Here is an 18,045-nt window from a genome sequence, read left to right on the forward strand (position 1 = left end):
ACGGCCAAATTAGATCAGAGAGGAAATGAACCACAGTCCAGATTCAAAACATACTTGACAAGCTTGAATGTTGGTTTCCTCTCATTGAAAAAGGGGTCATCTCTCTTTTCTTTGGAGAGCAGGGTCAGAGCCAGTGTGGTTTGTGCAGAGCGCAACGTGCTGGGAGTTGGTGGTGTTTCTTCTCTCTTGCAGGGATGCGAGACATGTGGCATCTTTGGCCTCAGTCCCCTCGTCTGTGTCGCGGGACTGATAATGCATCTCCTACCTCCTCCAAGTGATTGTTTTTAGAATCAGAGACAAGGTAGGTGAGACCATATGGAAGACTAGGGAGGCGATTTCAGCTACTGAGAAAAGGGAAAGAGCAGGGAGCATCTCTCGTTGAATATCTAAGAAACTTGTAAAGCTCCGGTAGGTACTTGGAATGTGATGGTACTGACATTATAAGGAGAGCTGGAAATGATAGGAAGGCTTTAAAACAGAATGAGCTCCTTTGTGGGAGAAGAATGTCCCCATCGTGGGAATCGTTCCAGCTCCATAAAGACTGGTTGGAAAGGGTCACCGTTAGCTCAAAGGTCAGCCGTCAAGATGCCCTGTGTGGGAGCTCTGCTGTGGGGCAGAGGGAAGTCTGGTCCTTTCAGACTGGAGTCCGAGCAGTTACTTCCTTTCAGGGCTCACTGCTGAGTCGCTCAGTCGTGTCTGACCTTTTGTGACCCCTTGGACTGTAGGCCTCGGGGCTCCTCTGTCCATGGAATTCTCCAGGCAAGAACAGTGCAGTGGGTAGTCATTCCCTTCTCCAGGGGATCTTCCTGACCTAAAGCGTAGAGAATTGAGGTCTTTCTTTTAGGACTGGTCAACCTGGTGCTGAGTTTGGGAGAAGCTCTAAGGAGGTTGAAAGTGAAAGTGCTAGCTGCTCAGTCATGTCCAACTCTTTGTGACCCCATGGACTGAAGCCCTCCAGGCTCTTCTGTCCATGGAACTCTCCAGGCAAGAATACTGCAGTGGGTAGCCATGCCCTTCTCCAGGGGATCTTCTGACCCAGGGATCAAACCTGGGGTCTCCTGCTTTGCAGGCAGATTCTTTACCATCTGAACCCCCAGGGAAGCCCTAAGGAGGTTAGAGGGTGAAAAACTCCACCCAGGGCTAAAGAGACCTGTGGACACTTTGCAGGGCTGGTCCTACCCAGGTGTTCCCTGTCATCAGAACGCCTCTCCCGTCCCAGCCCCCTTTGCCGGGGTCAGCTCATCTATCCTCATCACTCTCCAGTAGGCAGAGGGCTTGAGGTGCTCTGGGACAGAAAAGCTAAGGTTTGGAAAAGGGGGCGCAGTCCAGACAGAAGGAAGAGGGTCTCACCAGGCTGCATGCAGGGGGCCTGTCACTCCCATCATTTTCCACTGGTGTTCGCTTCTTGGCAAGACCCCCTCATCTCCGGACCTCTTTTCCTCATCTCGGCGGCATCTGTCTGAAGTCCAAAGGGCAGAGCCGTGACCGTCAGAGACTCCTGTAATTTCCAAGAGTCTCCTGTACTCTCTGCCCAGGGAGCAGAAGAGGCAGAGAGAGCAGGCAGTGATGAAGTGTGAGAGATGTGAGGTCAGTGTTTGGAGTGAATGTATGTGGCGCTCTAGAAGTTGATCGTGGGATCACAGAGTGAGGGAGAGCTCAAGGTTTCCACTTTCCAAATCTCCCACCTACGCCCCCCAAGCTCCCACCTTCAGGTGGGGGCGCCTGTACCCCTATGACCGCCGTCCTGAGGGGCTGGGAGGTGAGGTGGAGGGGTTCTCAGGTCCGGCTGCTTTTCTTCCTGGCTACGTGGCCTTTGCACAAGTCTGACGACCTCTCCAAGTCCTAGTTGCCTCACTTCAGAATGGGCTATGTGACGATCAGATGGGATCATGGGAGGATAGGGTTTTAAAGTGAGGGATCACGAGAGTCGTCTGTCATCTGGGGAAGGGGCGTTCATGCCTTCATGGCTTGCAGCAGAACCCGTCTTTGTTGGGAACGCATGCCTTTTCTTTGCATCCTCAAGCACTCCTGTGACTTGGGTGTTATTCCTGTCCTTCTTATTCACGACAGAACTGAAGTTCAGATAATTTACATGACTGGCTGGGATTTGACCCCAGTGTGATAGAACTTCAAAGCATTCTAATTCCACAACACCATGCTGGTTCTGCCCTATTTTTCAGTGAGTCTTGCTGGAGATTACTTTCCTATGTATAAGTTTAAATTCAACTAGAAAATGGCCAACTAAAGTTTTCTTCCAAACAAATTTCTGAGAAGGGGAGCTCTTAAATAGTCTCTTTTCATCTCTAGACTGAGCTACTTTTTACCTGAACACAGAGAGTTGGTGTAAGAAGCAGTTAAGTTTCTTTTTCCCCCACCACTTAAACATCCTTAAGACCCAAGTCCGCCCTGACGCCTTGAGTGGCAAATGGCCTTGTACCTCATTCCTTTATTCATTTTTCTTATGACGTTACCACAAGCAGATGATGCCAGCTGTATTCTAGCGGCCCAGGGAAGATCATTATCATCTAATATTTGTTTAGTTCCGTATATTCATCACTGCAACCCCAGCAGACAGCATACTGCTTAGCATCGAATACAAAGGAAGATCCTTTAGAAACCTTAGTTGCATATTTCCAGCTGAGAGAAATGACTGCATAAATTTAGGCACATTGTACAACCTTTTTATCTTACCATTTTACAACAACTTTAACCCTGACTTGGAGGATCTAAGTGGTTTAGTTTTGCTGAGCTATATAAATACTCTTCAGATCCGTGGCTCTATGTTTTCCACAGTGTGAGCTATTATCAAGCTGGCATCTGGGCCCTGCTAACAATCCCTTCCAAGTGCAGACTTATTACTTTGAGAATCATCTTCCCATATATTTTCTCGATTAGCCCATAGTAGCCTCTTGGCTCCTAGTTCAGTATATTAAACTGAAATCTGCTGGGTTCTTTGCTTCAGAAACCCTTGCTAGTGTTCTGACGGTTTGTGGTGGTTTGGGGGCGGTTAATAATCCCAGAGAGCAATCAGTCTGGAGGTCTCTCTCCGCTAGCTTTGGAATGTGTGCATCAGATGACCTGGGTGTCTCACTGCTGCTGTTGTTCAGTAGCTAAGTCATGTCCGACTCTTTTGCCACCCCATGGACTGTAGCAGCCAAGCTCCTCTGCCCATGGGATTTCTCAGGCAAGGATACTGGCATGGGTTGCCATTTCCTTCTCCAGGGGATTGTCCCCTCCCAGGGATCGAACTTGCGTCTCTAGCATTGGCAGGCAGATCCTCTTACCACTGAGCCACTAGGGAAGCCCAGGTGTGTTGGCCAATATAAAAATGAAGCTGTGAGTCTTGAGCAGACACGAGTAACGTGGGGGAAAGATACCCTAGAGTTCGCGGTCCCCCAGGAAGTGTCTGGAAGTGAGATAGTCTGTGCCCAGCAGCAAATAGGTAACAGATCACTGAGAGCATGCAGTGCTGACGTGGCTCAGTACCATGGAGCGTGGTGGGTTTATGATGACGTTGAGGATTCCTTCTCTTACTGTGCATCCTCAAAACCTAGCAATTTCAGCTATTTTGTGGGCTCTGAAAACAGGAAGCTGCTGTTTCACTGTTCCACTCATATTTCCCCAGAAGCTTAGTTTATCTAAATTGCCTGGGACCAAATACTTTCCTCTGAGGCTGCAGCGATCCATGGTTCTTCTCCTTGCCTAGAGATTTTGTGCAGCTGCTGTTGGTTTTCTCCAACCATAACATTAGGAAATCAATTGGCTACTCTGTCTAGAATTATCAATCATTTTGGACCAGTTCAGGAGTTTAGATAAGGCATCACAAGGAGAAGTGGAACTCGTCCTGGAGAGAACATACTTTCTAGCTTCTCTGAAGATCAGCAAACACTTACCAACCTGGGTTTTCTCAAACATTTTCCCCCGCCCATTGAAAAGTAGGTGTACCTGATGCTCAGAAGGATGATGCTAAAGTGATAGGTACGCACGGCTATATTTAAAATGGGTAAACAGGATGACCTCGTGTGTAACGCAGGGAGCTCTGCGTGATATTATGTAACAACCTAAATGGGAGAAGAATTAGAAGATTAGGTACATGTGGATGTGTAACTGACCCACTTTGCAGTACATATGAGACTCACCCAACATTGCTAATCAGCTATCAGTTCAGTCCAGCCGTTCAGTCGTGTCCGACTCTTTGCGACCCCACGAATCGCAGCACACCAGGCCTCCCTGTCCATCACCAACTCCCGGAGTTCACTCAGACTCGCGTCCATCAAGTCGGTGATGCCATCCAGCCATCTCATCCTCGGTCGTCCCCTTCTCCTCCTGCCCTCAATCCCTCCCAGCGTCAGAGTCTTTTCCAATGAGTCAACTCTTTGCATGAGGTGGCCAAAGTATCAGCTATACTCCAGTATAAAATAAAAAGCTGAAAAAAAGAAACACACACAGATAGAGTATGTTAGGGACTAGGAGGCCCGCCATGCTTTTCACAGTTTCAAGGTGCAGTCCTGGGTCACTGTCCCGGAATTAGGGGATGCAGTCCTGGGTCACTGTCCCGGAATTAGGGGATGCAGTCCTGGGTCACTGTCCCGGAATTAGGGGATGCAGTCCTGGGTCACTGTCCCGGAATTTGGGGATGCAGTCCTGGGTCACTGTCCCGGAATTTGGGGATGCAGTCCTGGGTCACTGTCCCGGAATTTGGGGATGCAGTCCTGGGTCACTGTCCCAGAATTAGGGGATGCAGTCCTGGGTCACTGTCCCGGAATTTGGGTTACGGAGATGTCAGGGATTGACTGCAGTAGCACAGCCCTGGAGCCCGCCCCGGGCTGCCCATCTGCTCCCCTGACCGTCTGCCTCTCTTCATCACCTTCTTTGGGTCTGATTTAGACTGAACCACTGTGCCTGCGCTGCCTTTCCAGAATCCATTTGGCAACGGCCTCTGGCGGCACTGTTATTGGTCTGATGGCTGTTGTTCGGATGATCTTGGCTTCTGGCAAACAGGCGATTTTATTTTGTATTTATTTATTCATCAATATCTCTTTCCAGAAGACATTTAAAGTGGCTTATAAAAATGTATAACGTGTAGCAGGATAATAAATAAAAAATGAGGAATGAGACTTGGGCAAAGCGAAAGAACAGGGAGGAACTGGTGAGGAGGCAGGAGCAAGGCTGGCCACAGGACCTTCCTCTTGCCACTTAAGCCTGTGCTGGAGGGGACGGCTCCTGGTGGCGGCCTGTTCTTGACTGGAGCTTAGTTCTGATGGTAGTCTTGGGCACGTGGTCTGCCTCACAACCCTGCAGACAAGGCAGGACCAGTAAGGATGATCCTACAAAGAGGAGACTGTGTACAGCGTTTTCAGAGCTGTGGTCAGTTTCCAAAATTTTAATGTAATTTGTGTTACTCTCCTCTTTGCCCAAATGTAGAGAGTCATGCTTGTAAAGCCAGCCGAAAGTTCTGGTTGTGGTGAAAAGGTGCTCGTTAGCCGGTAACTCATTACCGTCTTCGTGAGCTGTTGGCAGCATGACCTTGAAGTCCAGCAGACCTTGGTTCAAATCCCAGCCTGGTGGTTTGTCGTTGTTTAGTATCTGAGTCGTGTCTGACTCTTTTGCTGCCCCCTGGACTGTAGCCCCAGGCTCCTCTGCTCATGGGATTTCCCAGACAAGAACACTGGAGTGAGTTACCATTTCCTTCCCCAGGATCTTCCTGACCCAGGGATCAAACCTGCGTCTCCCGCAATGGCAGGCGGACTCTTTGCCACTGAGCCGCAGGCGTATCCGGTGGTTTACCTGAACCAAATTGCTTCATCTCTGCAAGCCTCTATTTCCCAGTCTATAAGTAAAGACAGTCGCAGTCTCCAGCGTCGGCTGTTGTGAAAGGTCAGTGGGGCCGTGTATGTAGAACACCTAGACAGAATCTCACTCAAAGTGACTGCTGTCTTAATGCCGTGCTTCCTCGCTGCTATTAGTACATGCCCTCTCCCTCTATCGTGGGACTTTTAAGAGAGAAGAGAGGTCCTGACACTGTAACACAGGACGCAGCGGCCGAGGTCACGGAGTCCCGTCTGGTCATATGAGGACACAGATCCAGAGATGGGAGGGGAGCTGCTTGAGTTCCTTACCACTTAGTGGCAGACAGTGGGCGTCCGTGCAGGCCTCCGGACGCCGCTTCCGACCTTCCCCTTGTGCACTCTTGCTGGCTCAGCACCATCAGTGGCCCCTCCCCACTGTGACGCTGCGCTCCCCAGGTGAGCAGCTCCTCCCGCAGAGGAGATCTAGAAGTGTCTCTCAGGAGGAGTGGTGGGAAGAGGTGGAACTGACTCATGTCTCCCCCCTCCCCGGGGCTGCCGTCTCCCCCTTTCCCCGGGGCTGCCGGAGCTGGGCTAGCATCTCACTTCCTGGGCCAGAGTCACGAGTCATGTGGCGGTTGGTGGAAGCACAGTGAATTTAGAGCCAGAGGGCCTGGTGTGGCCTTGGGAAGCTTGGTTTAACCAGTTGAGCCTCATTTTACTCAGTAATAAAACGGGGGTAAATTCAATTTCTGCATGGCGGAACAACCCAGTGGCTGAAAAATCAATTACATGTATTGAGCGCTTACTCTGTGCTAGGCACCTCATGTGTATTTCCATGAATTATCTCTTTTGCCTCCAGCAGCACAGCAGAGCTGTTGTTGCTTTTGCAAGGATATTGTGTCTGAGTCTAGAGGTCAAACACCTCGCCCAAGGTCACACAAATATGGAACAAGCTCTGTCTTCTGGGCCCATTTTCTCAGCCGCTGTGCTATGTTCTGGTCAGCCTTTGCAGTGAGTGACCTTAGGCTGATTATCGAGCCTCTGATACCTTAGGGGTTTCTCTCTGTGTTAGGAGGTTGGCACTTCTGAACAAAGTGGTCTTCAGGTCTCAGAAGGACCTGAAGAATTCTGTGTGTTGTGGAATGGAAGCGCAGTGGTCCGCTGCTGGTGTCTTCATTTCCTACGTTCCGTGCATAAATGATGTGTGCAAATGAGCGTGAGTAGCTGCCTGATCCCACCATTTCTGCAGAAACGTCCCCTTTTCAATGAGCCTTCCTTGATGAGCCTATTAACACTCCTCTCCATACTTGGGGTCTCCCAAAGCTCTGTGTGCGTGCGTGTTTCACAGCACTTATCTTCTAGCTTGCTAAAAAATATAGCTCATTTTTAAAAGAAAATATTTTGTAGATGCCTAGCTCTTTAGCTAGAATGACCACCTCACAAGGGAAAGATCTTTGTCTGTGTTTTCTTCCCAGCAACCAGAAGAGTGCCTCATGAATTGTAAATTCTCAGCAGATTCTTACTGAATAAATAAAGGAACATAAGGCTCTCTCTCTTTTTTTCCCTTTTTGGTCAAGATGATTTGTGTGAATTCCAAGAATGCAGCAAGTCATTGTTTTGGTTGAGAGTCAGTATTATACTGGGCCCTGAGGAAAGAAAAGAACTCCTAAATATTTACATGAGCGGGACTTCAGTGGGGGAGAGGTAAACAGACACCCACATTTATTTCATCATTAGATCAGCTTTTGCCAAACATTGGCCAAAGTTTTATTTTCTTAATTATCTAAAATCCTGTGAGAGCTCTCTCAAATTCAGTTTTTGCTTCAAGGATGGAGGACAAAAAGAATCACCTCTGAAGTCCGCATTCAGTATTTCCGTTAGCCCAGATGATGAGCAGAAAAGGCACAGAAGCAAGATTGTCTAAATACTTGGCAAGCCATCGACCTTTATGAGAATTCTAAACCCAGTGTGATGGCTTTGTCCCTTAAGGAGCTTTGCAGGCTAATTCTGGAATGGCTTGATTCATGATTCTCACCAATTGAAGTGATCTGGCATTTTAAAATAATGGGACAGTTCCTTTGGAGTGAGAGAACGTGAAAACCAGGGTATGTTGCCTGGCAGAAGCAGACAGGAGGAAGAGACTCGTCGGGCAACAGCTTGTAGAAGTTCTGGCCTTGCTTGCTCTTCACAGCTCACCTGCATCCAACTCGATTGGGTTCATATGTGCATCAAAATAGCCACGCAGAAAGATGGAGTTGATATTAGAACTCCAAGGGGCTGTGGACTTAGAGATAAGATTCCAGAATATAGGTGAACCTAGAAGCATGTTACATTGTTGCAGAATTTAGAGAAAATAATTCCAAGCGTGTGAGTCAGACCAAGTGTTAGATAGAGTTATGTCCTTCACGGTAATATGACTTTAGCCCTAACATTCTCACCCAACCAACAAGGATGCTAAGGTTGAGGAAGTTGAATTAACTTGGCCAAGGTCTCAAGAGATGGGAACCACGGTCTGATTTCAAAGGTCACGTCCTTAGTGCTATACCGCCAGGGTTTCTCCTCACTCTCCAGTGAAGCCGATGACTGCTTCCAATTCGGAACCTGTAAGAAGTGAGGAATCGCCTATGGAGCTGCGTTCTAGCTCTGGTTTTGCCTCTTTACTAGGAAATCAGGAGCTAGTCATCTTACCACTTCGACCCTCATATTCTTCTCGCGAAAAGCAGGATGAACAAATATGTGCTTGCAAGGATCTCTGCAGGATCCAGTGAAAACGTGTTTGTAGAAACTGTACAGTGAGGACTTCCCTGGCGGCTCAGTGGTGAAGACTCCGCCTGCCAATGCAGGAGACACGGGTTTGACCCCTGATCTGGGAAGGCCCCACACGCTACAGAGCAACTGAGCCCACGCGCCGCAGCTACTGAGCCTGCGCGCGAGCCTGGGAGCGGCCACTGCCGAGCCTGCGCGCCCTGGAGCTGGTGCTCCACGAGGGAAGCCTCTGCGGCGGGAAGTCCGCGCGCCGGAACCAGGGGCGGCCCAGCTGGCCGCACCCAGGGAAGCCCGCTCGCAGCAACCAAGACCCAGCACGGCCAAAAATGAATGACGTTACTCAAAACGCGAAAGTGATTTGCTGAAAGCGGTCATGTCGAGCTGTGTTCATCTTAATTTCTCTTTAATGAGGGTTTATTTTTCGATTTCAGTGGGCAGCCTAGGACTCATGGCAGAGAATGGCACAGTGGTAACAGAATTCGTTCTGCTGGGGTTCCGGCTGTCGGCCGAGCTGCAGACGGGTCTCTTCTTCGTGTTTCTGCTCCTCTATCTCGTCACCCTGGGAGGCAACCTGGGCGTGATGGCGCTGATTCAGAGTGACCCTCGCCTCCGGACGCCCATGTGCTTCTTCCTCAGCCACCTCTCCTTCCTGGACGTTTGCTACTCCTCCGTTATTGTCCCGCAGCTGCTGGAGGCCTTGCGGACCGAAAAGAGGGCCATCGGCTTCGAGCGCTGCGCCACCCAGTTCTTCTTCTTCACCCTCTGTGCCAGCACTGAGTGCCTCCTTCTGGCCGTGATGGCCTACGACCGCTACGTGGCCGTGTGTGGCCCTCTGCTCTACGCCTCGGCCATGACGCCCCGCACGCGCCTGGGGCTGGTGGCCGGGGCCTACGGTGGCGCCGCGGCCAACGCCGCGGTCCGCACCGGGTGCGCCTTCTCCATCTCCTTCTGCAAGTCCAACCACGTGGATTTCTTCTTCTGTGACCTCCCACCTCTGCTGAAGCTTGCCTGCAGTGAGACCAGGCCACGAGAACGGGTGATCTACCTTTTAGCTTTCTTGGTCATTGCGACCAGCCTGTCAGCGATTCTCATATCCTACCTGTTCATCATCCGGGCCATTCTGAAGATCCGTTCAGCGGGTGGCAAAGCCAAGACCTTCTCCACCTGCGCTTCTCACATAACTGCAGTGGCGCTTTTTTTTGGGACGCTCATATTCATATACCTGAAAGGTAACATGGGAAAATCTCTCGGGGAGGACAAGGTTGTGTCAGTATTTTACACTGTGGTCATCCCGATGCTGAACCCAGTGATCTACAGCCTGAGGAACAAGGAAGTGAAGGAGGCTCTGAAGAGAGCTCTCAGCAGGATGAAGGTTTCCCCAGTAGAGTAAGACTTGCGCTCCACTGATTCAGAAGCTCCTGCAGATAATCCTTTGGGCTTTCAGCTTGTCTTTGTAATAGAGAAACCAGACCTGATAATTACAAAGACATACGGAGGCAAAAAGAAAAAATGTAGATTTAAGTTCCAGTAATTGCTCTATTAACTCTGTGACCTTGAGCCAGAAATTCTCTGCCTCAGTTATCACACCAGTAAAAATTACCTAGCTGTGATTAAAGCCAGTCTCAAGAGAAATTGAATGCTGAAGGACTTTATAAGTGATTAGATGCTATAAAATGTGAAATCTATTTTTCTGAACCATCCTGAATATTGCTGATTGTTTTCTCAGCTACACAATTTCTTTTTTCCCACCAAGCCAACATTTGGACCTTGAATACTTACAATACAGTAGCTTATTGCTCACATAGTGAGGGTAGTCATCTTCCTTGGTTGTCGGTAGTGGGGTGGAAATCAACGTTACCAAAGAAACTTTCCTCAACATTCAGTCATGTATAATTTAGGTTTTTGTCATGAAAGAGTTAAGGGGAAGAAAAAGAGAGGAAAGAAAGGGGGAAAAAGATGTGAGCTGGAAAATGTTCAAGTTAGTGTGTTTCCTGAGACACTGAGGAGGGCCAAGACACTGCAGAATCAGAGAAAGGTGTAGTGACTTGCAGTAATTATTAAAGACAGTTCAGTCTTGGTGTGAAGCTGAACTGAGCCTGATGGGTAACTTTTGAAATATTTCTTGATCACCAAAGGTCAGGATCCCTGTTTGATTTCTGAAGCATTGTTCATGGACCATCTGGCTCAGTTCACTCAAGCTATTTTCTGTCCTCCAGTAATGAAAACCAGCACTTCCATCTCCTATAGGACATTTACTTTAGTATCCGCAGACAGATGACTATGAATCTGACCGCCACCTTTTAATGACCTTCACATCCACTAGAAATATTACTTGGGAAATGTCTCCATGGAGATTCCACAATCTGATTCATCAATTCAGCAAATATTTATAGATTATCAACTACATATCAGAAATAATGCTAAGTTCAGCAATATAATAGTAAATAAGATAGACACTGTTTTTCCTTCATGGAGATTAGAACAGGGGGTATAGATATTGAACCACTACACAGTTGAGAAAGTTGGCTTGAAACTCAACATTCAGAAAACTAAGATCATGGCATCTGGTCCCATCACTTCATGGCAAATAGATGGGGAAAAAATTGAAACAGTGAGAGACTTTATTTTTTTGGGCTCCAAAATCACTGCAGATGGTGACTGCAGCCATGAAATTAAAAGACACTTGCTTCTTGGAAGAAAAGTTATGACCAACCTAGACAGCATATTCAAAAGCAGAGACATTACTTTGCCAACAAAGGTCCATCTAGTCAAGGCTATGGTTTTTCAGTAGTCATGTGTGGATGTGAGAGTTGGACTGTGAAGAAAGCTGAGAGCCAAAAAATTGATGCTTTTGAACTGTGGTGTTGGAGAAGACTCTTGAGAGTCCCTTGGACAACAAGGAGATCCAACCAGTCCATCCTAAAGGCAATCAATTCTGAACATTCATTGCAAGGACTGATGCTGAAGCTGAAACTCCAATACTTTGGCCACCTGATGTGAAGAGTTGACTCACTGGAAAAAACCCTGATTCTGGGAAAGATTGAGGGTGGGAAGAGAAGGGGATGACAGAGGATGAGATGGCTGGTTGGCATCACGACTCAAGGGACATGAGTTTGAGTGAACTCCGGGAGTTGGTGATGGACAGGGAGGCCTTGCATGCTGCGGTTCATGGGGTCACAAAGAGTCAGACATGACTGAGCGACTGAACTGAGACTGATCGACTGAACTGAACTGAACCCAGTTAATTAATTTTTTAATGTGATTTTGGAAAGGGGAAGAGAGGAAGCATCACAGGATACTGTTACCCTGTATGGTAGGGTTCTGACCCAGTTTGGTGAGATCAGGTAAGCCTCCCCTGAGGAGCTGACCGTTAAGCTGAGGCTTAAAGAGTAAGTACGTCACAGTCATAGGACGGGGTCACCACTGCAGATGGAAGGAGCTGCGAATGCAAGGATGCCTTGAGGAACTGAGGAACCAGAGTGGCTGCAGCCTGGTGGGTGAGAGGCTTTGTGTGAGATGCAGCTGCTGAATCCGAGAGAAACCAGGTCACGGAGAGCCTCGCAGGCTCACTTAGGGACTTGAGGACTTTACTTGAAGAGCAAAGCATGAAATCATCTTATCTGAAATTTAACGAGATCCCTTTGGCTGCAGTGAGACTGGTGGAAGCGGGGCAGTCTTAGGTAGTGGAGATGGAGGGAGAGACCCGCTTCATCAAAGTAACGATAAATGGTGTATTCCAGGGAAAGGTGCTTGATTGCCCTCCAGTGCTGTCTGCTTTGTTCTAGAATACACATTAGGCCAGAGAAAGATAGCACGTGGGTGTCTGACCATGTTATTGGTATAGGATTGATTCTGGGAAGATGGTGAATTTGGGGAAATATACTTTTGGAGGCATCCACTTTTTATGTGGCATACCTTTTCTTCTCTGAATTGTGGACCTAACTAAGGTCTAATCAGATGTGCACCTGGTGTCCATTCATCAAAATGATCAACAACTGCTTTTTCTTCAGAGGGCAGCACACGCTCAGTAATCCCTGCTCTATGCCAGACTGTGTCAGTGGGCTGAAGAAATCCCCCCTTAGAGGGTTCTCGTATGCTTAAAGGCAGGAAAAGCTTTCCACTTAAAAACATAAATAAATGGGAAAAACGCTAGACAGTGAGTGTGCTATTTCAGCAGCGGCTAGAGCAGCCTTGGACTTCTCCCCCACTTCTGTTTGGTGCTGTGGTTCTTCCTCTTTTCGACCCCATGAACAGCAGCACACCAGGCTTCTTTGTCCTTCACCATCTCCCAGAGTTTGCTCAGATTCGTGTCCATTGAGTCGGTGATGCCATCCAACCATCTGTTGTCCCCTTCTCCTCCCGCCTTCAGTCTTTCCCAGCATCAGGGTCTTTTCCAACGAGTTGGGTCTTCGCATCCAGTGGCCAAATGATTGGAGCTTCAGCATCAGTCCTTCCAAAGAATATTCAGGGTTGGTTTCATTTAGAAAATCTTGGTGAGTGGCAGCAGACTTTGCCTGTACATGAATGCCCTTTGATGCATGTACAGTATTTGATGTATATGCAGTTGCTTCAGGGGTGCACCAAGTGAATGAAATGCAAATGAAGTCTGAGTGTGTTTTAGGGGCCCATCTTCTGGTGATGAGATAAGGCACTAGAGGAAATGGCATTTATGTTAAATTTCCACTTAAGTATATTAATAAATGAATGAAAACATCCCCATATTATCTAATGTATATCAGGCTCTGGGCCAAGAATTTTCACTTATCTCATTGGCAGGACTCATTGTTAAAATAGACACTGCTGTTGTTTAGTAGCTAAGTCATGTCTGACTTTTTTCAACCCCATGGATTGTAGCCCGCCAGGCTCCTCTGTCTGTGGGATTGCTCAGGCAAGAATACTGGAGTGGGTTGCTGTTTCCTCCTCCAGGGGATCTTCCTGATCCAGGGATGGAACCCGTGTCTCCTTCATTGGCAGGCCAGTTCTTTACCGCTAAGCCACTCCGGAAGCCAAAATAGATACTACACGCAATCTTTTGGAAAATTGGGTCCCATCCTGGTTGACTTTATGTGTCAATTTTACCCCTTGGGTCGGGAGTGCAGATATTTGGCTAAACATTAATTCTGGGTGTGTCTGTGAGGAGGTTGGTAGAGGGGATAAGCGTTTGAATCAGTGGACTCAGTAAAGCAAGTCACCATCCCCAGTGTGGTGGATGCCCTCCAGTCCTGAGGGCTTGACTGAAACACAGACAGAGGTCAGGGGTCAGGGGTCGGGGGCACTCATGCCTTCTTCTCTTCCTGGCTTGCGTGAACCGGAGGACACTTTCTTCTGAACTTGGACTTGGTGTTTGAACCCTGGACTGCACCCCTACTTTCCTGGGTCTCCTGGACTGTGGGAATTCTTACTTCCATAAAAGGAACTGTGTGGGCCAGTTCCTTGTGAGAAAGCGCCTTCTTGGCCATAAACAGATCTCTCACCTCCGGAAGTTTCCTACCGCACTATTCATTTATTATGATGATATTATTGTGTGATAAGAACACAGTGTAAGGTGTACTCTTTTAGCAAATTTAAAGTGTGCAATAGAGATTATGGCCATGGTTTCGCGGGTACACACTTATCTCCGAACTCATCAAGTTGTATATACTGAGTATGTACAGTTTTCAGCATGTCAATCATACCTCATGCAAGTGGCTTAAGGAAAAAAACTCTATAGACTGCCATATGTGTGCTACTATATATGCAAGGGATAACTACCAAGGTTCTAGTGCGCAGCGCAGGGAACGCTGCTCAACACTCTGAGCTGGCCTATATGTGAAAAGAATCTTAGAACGAGCGGATATGGTGCCCAGCGATAAAGAAAGAGTCACCTGCAATGCAGGAGACCTGGGTTCCCTCCCTGGGGCAGGAAGGTCTCCTGGAGAAGGAGATGGCAGCCCACTCCAGCATTCTTGCCTGGGAAATCCCATGGACAAAGGGGCCTGGTGGACTACAGTCCTTGGGGCTGCAAAAGCGTCAGACACGACTTAGAGACCAAACAGCGGCAGCAGTGTGTACGCGCAACGCAACACTCCCTTTGTTGTGGGCCTGAAACCAGTGTGACACTGAGGATCAACTGTGCTCCAGTAGAAATTAAAGCAGAAAAATCGCACACACATATGTCCTATTCGTTCTGTGTATCCGGAGAACACCGAGGAACAAAATCCAGCTGGCAATATTGAAATCTCTTTTTGAAATCCCTTTCAACTTCTAAATATATCCCTCTTAGGAATCATGTTTCAAAATTTTAAGTTTCCAGCTGTAATACTTTAGCCTCAGTCTACCAAAAATGATATAGGAAAGATCAAAGAGCAGACTTTCAGACTTTGAACTGACCCATTTAATTCAACCCATCCAGGGGCCAAGGTGCTGTGCGTTTCTTATCGTTTCGAACAACCCCCAAAATGATGTCACCAAGATGGCAGTGTGGGAGACCCCAGGATTCCTCCCCTCACAAAGATGAACAGTCCACGATCAAAAACAGCTCTGGGAGAGCTCAGGAGTCCACCTCTGAAACGTCAACGCAGTGGAACAAAAGCCTGAGAATGACCACCTAGAAGGGAAGGAAGGACAGCTTCATTTTTTCTGCCTCGTCTCACCCCCAGGCTGGCGCGTCTCTGTGCCAGCAGGGAACTCCCTGGCTGGAAAGACTTCCCTTCCCTGAGAATGGACAGCCAAGCGGCTGACCAGTGTCCCCAGAGGAACCACTTTGGTTTTACCAAACCCAGAGACTGGCGAAGCTGAGACTAAAGAGATGGCTAGGAACAGGGACGCAGGGCCAAAGCTCTCAGGACAGCCACATAGTGGGGGCAACCATGGTTCCCAGAGGCCTGCTCTGCAGATGACGCCAACAGCTTTCTCCACCCAGGAAGCCAACAGGCAGCTCCGCCACCGCGGGGGGCCCCAGGCATATCTCACTGTTTTGACCCCACAGGTGCTCACGTTCCCAGAGGCCACCCACCCGAGTCCTTCCCACCTCTTTACAGCTGCTTGCAGCCAGCACCTGTCTGCACCAGCAGCTAGCCCCGGCTTCCACGGCTGCATGCGTGCAAAAGTCAGCTTAGAAAGGAGATCTGCGCCCGTGTTCTTCACAGCACTACTCACAATAGTCAGATACGGAAGCATCTGTAGATGCCCCCGACGGACGAACGGACCAAGACGTGTACACGGGCACAGGGCAATACTACTCAGCCACTGCAAAGAGCGAAATGCCTTCTGCAGCAACATGGGCGGGCCCAGACGTTGTCACATCAAGTGAAGTGAGCCAGATGGAGAAAGAGGAAACCCACATGATATTGCTTATACTGCAGAGAGCGAGCCAATAGGTCGACGAGTCCCAGGGACTGCAGGTTGGGGAAATGAGGAGATGTTGGTCAAAGGGTGGTACAAACGCTTCTCATTATTAAGATGAACAAGTTCTGGGTCTAATGTACAGCATGGTAGAGTCAACAGTAGTGTATTCTTTACTTGAATGTTGCTCTGAGAGTAATTCTTAAATGTTTTCACTGTAACAGCTACAGTTCAATGGTACTTAAGTAAGGTGAAGGATAAGTTAAACTCATTGTGGTAAACGTTTCCACAGTGCATAGGCGTATCAGATCATGTTTGCATACCTTACACTCACGCACTGCTATGTATCAATTCTATCTCAATAAAGCTGGCAAAAATAATATCACCAATACTTTGTGATTTCCGTTTTTCACACGTACTAATTTAAGTGAATGTAGGTGTAAAGCCAGATTACCTAGACGATCACATAAGGGCCGGGGCATAGGGCAGAATTATGGCGTATAATCAACACAGCACATAACCTTGGGTCTTCTGTCCAGTGTTTAGGTGCATATCTGCTTCCTTACTGACACGTTTACACATATGTGTATGGGATGGACACCGTCCATATCCAGAACATCCACGCAAATCATCCAGTCGTAACACTTCAGACGGAGTCAACAAAACCCACAAAAGTACTTTTTGTCATGATGATCAAGACGAGACAGACAGAAATAGTCCTCAGATCTCTTTCTCTGTATCCCCGCTCGCATCCTGTGTTTCTAACCCACAGGAAAGGGACGGGCTTCCTGGTGGCTCAGCTAGGAAAGAACGTGCCTGCGAATGCAAGAGATGCAAGAGACGTGGGTTCAGTCCCTGGGTCGGGAAGATCCCCTGGGGAAGGAAACGGCAATTTGCTCCAGTATGATTATTATTATTTTTTTTGCTCCAGTGTTCTTGACGAGAAAATTCCACGGACCGAGGAGCCTGGAGAGCTATAGTCCATGGGGTCACCAAAGAGTGAGACATGACTGAGCGTGCACACACACACACACACACACACACACTCACTCCCGGAATGGACGATGCCATCGTGTGCTCTGCTATGCTTAGTCGCTCAGTCGTGTCCGACTCTGTGACCCCATGGACTGCAGCCCGCCAGGCTCCTCCATCCATGGAATTCTCCAGGCAAGAATACTGGAGTGGGTTGCCATTCCCTTCTCCAGGGGATCTTTCCAGACCCAGGAGCCTGCATCTCCTGCATTGGCAGGCCCCCCTCCAGGGGATCTTCCCAACACAGGTCTCCCGCATTGCAGGCAGATTCCTTATTGTCCGAGCCTCCAGGGAAGCCCAGTGCCATCGTGACCATGTGCAAATGACCACAAGAACAGAGCTGCTTTCGCCCCAACATCACCACCCCCCGCGGACCTCCCGTATCTTTTGGGCAGCAAGACAGGTAGCCGGTAAAAAGAAAATGAAACATTCCAACAGGTGATGGAATTCAAGGAAGCTGAGATAGCTCTAGGTGCTGAATCTCATTTTGCTTGATGCTGAATCAAACCTCAAGCAACATTTTCCCCTGAATCTTACTCAGATATAGTGTATGAAGAGGATAAATCGGCCAAGAAATTGGGAAAAGCTGACAGAAGTTGAAAGGAAGGTAGGCTTCCTGCTTCCCTATGGTTCAACTGCCAGGTTATTCCGTGGAGACCAAGATGCTTCATGGACATTATACAGTTCATCCTTTTAATCCTATTGGGAAACATGGTTTCAGCTGTTTCTACTTATCTCTTCTTCAAAAACCGCGAACTGTTCTAAAAACTGTTGAAAAGAACATTGTGTGTTTTCTTTATCTCAGCATATCTTTATCCTGCAAGCACACACACATACTCACACACACACACACACATACTCTCACACACACATACACTCTCTCACACACACACACACACACAGAAGATAGCAACAGCAATAACAAAAGGGTCCCCTCCCTCCATTAGATTCTGTAATGAAATGAATATCTGAATTTTTCTAATTCTATCCTGAGTAAATTTTACTTTTTTGGGTTTTCCCCCCAAAAAGTATTATAAAACTAGACTGTCTAGAGAAGGAGAAATATCATAAAACATCCCTTATGTGCAGACTTGGGCTTCCCAGGTGGCTCAAGTGGTAAAGAGTCCACCTGCCG

General features: G+C 48.1%; 1 protein-coding gene across 1 annotated transcript; it reads left to right on the forward strand.

Moving 5' to 3' along the window:
- Nucleotides 1-8,995: 8,995 nt before the first annotated feature.
- On the forward strand, nt 8,996-16,258 carry LOC101102929 (olfactory receptor 9I1-like). The gene has a single exon (XM_015100867.4). The coding sequence runs from the start codon at nt 9,004-9,006 to the stop codon at nt 9,943-9,945; it is 942 nt and encodes a 313-aa protein (XP_014956353.3). The 5' UTR covers nt 8,996-9,003; the 3' UTR covers nt 9,946-16,258.
- Nucleotides 16,259-18,045: the final 1,787 nt, after the last annotated feature.

The sequence above is a fragment of the Ovis aries genome, chromosome 15 (assembly GCF_016772045.2).
Source record: "Ovis aries strain OAR_USU_Benz2616 breed Rambouillet chromosome 15, ARS-UI_Ramb_v3.0, whole genome shotgun sequence".
NCBI lineage: Eukaryota > Metazoa > Chordata > Mammalia > Artiodactyla > Bovidae > Ovis > Ovis aries.

Bases quoted from the DNA above. Each gene is read 5' to 3' on its own strand.
- LOC101102929 (XM_015100867.4), top strand. From the start codon at position 9,004: ATGGCAGAGAATGGCACAGTGGTAACAGAATTCGTTCTGCTGGGGTTC.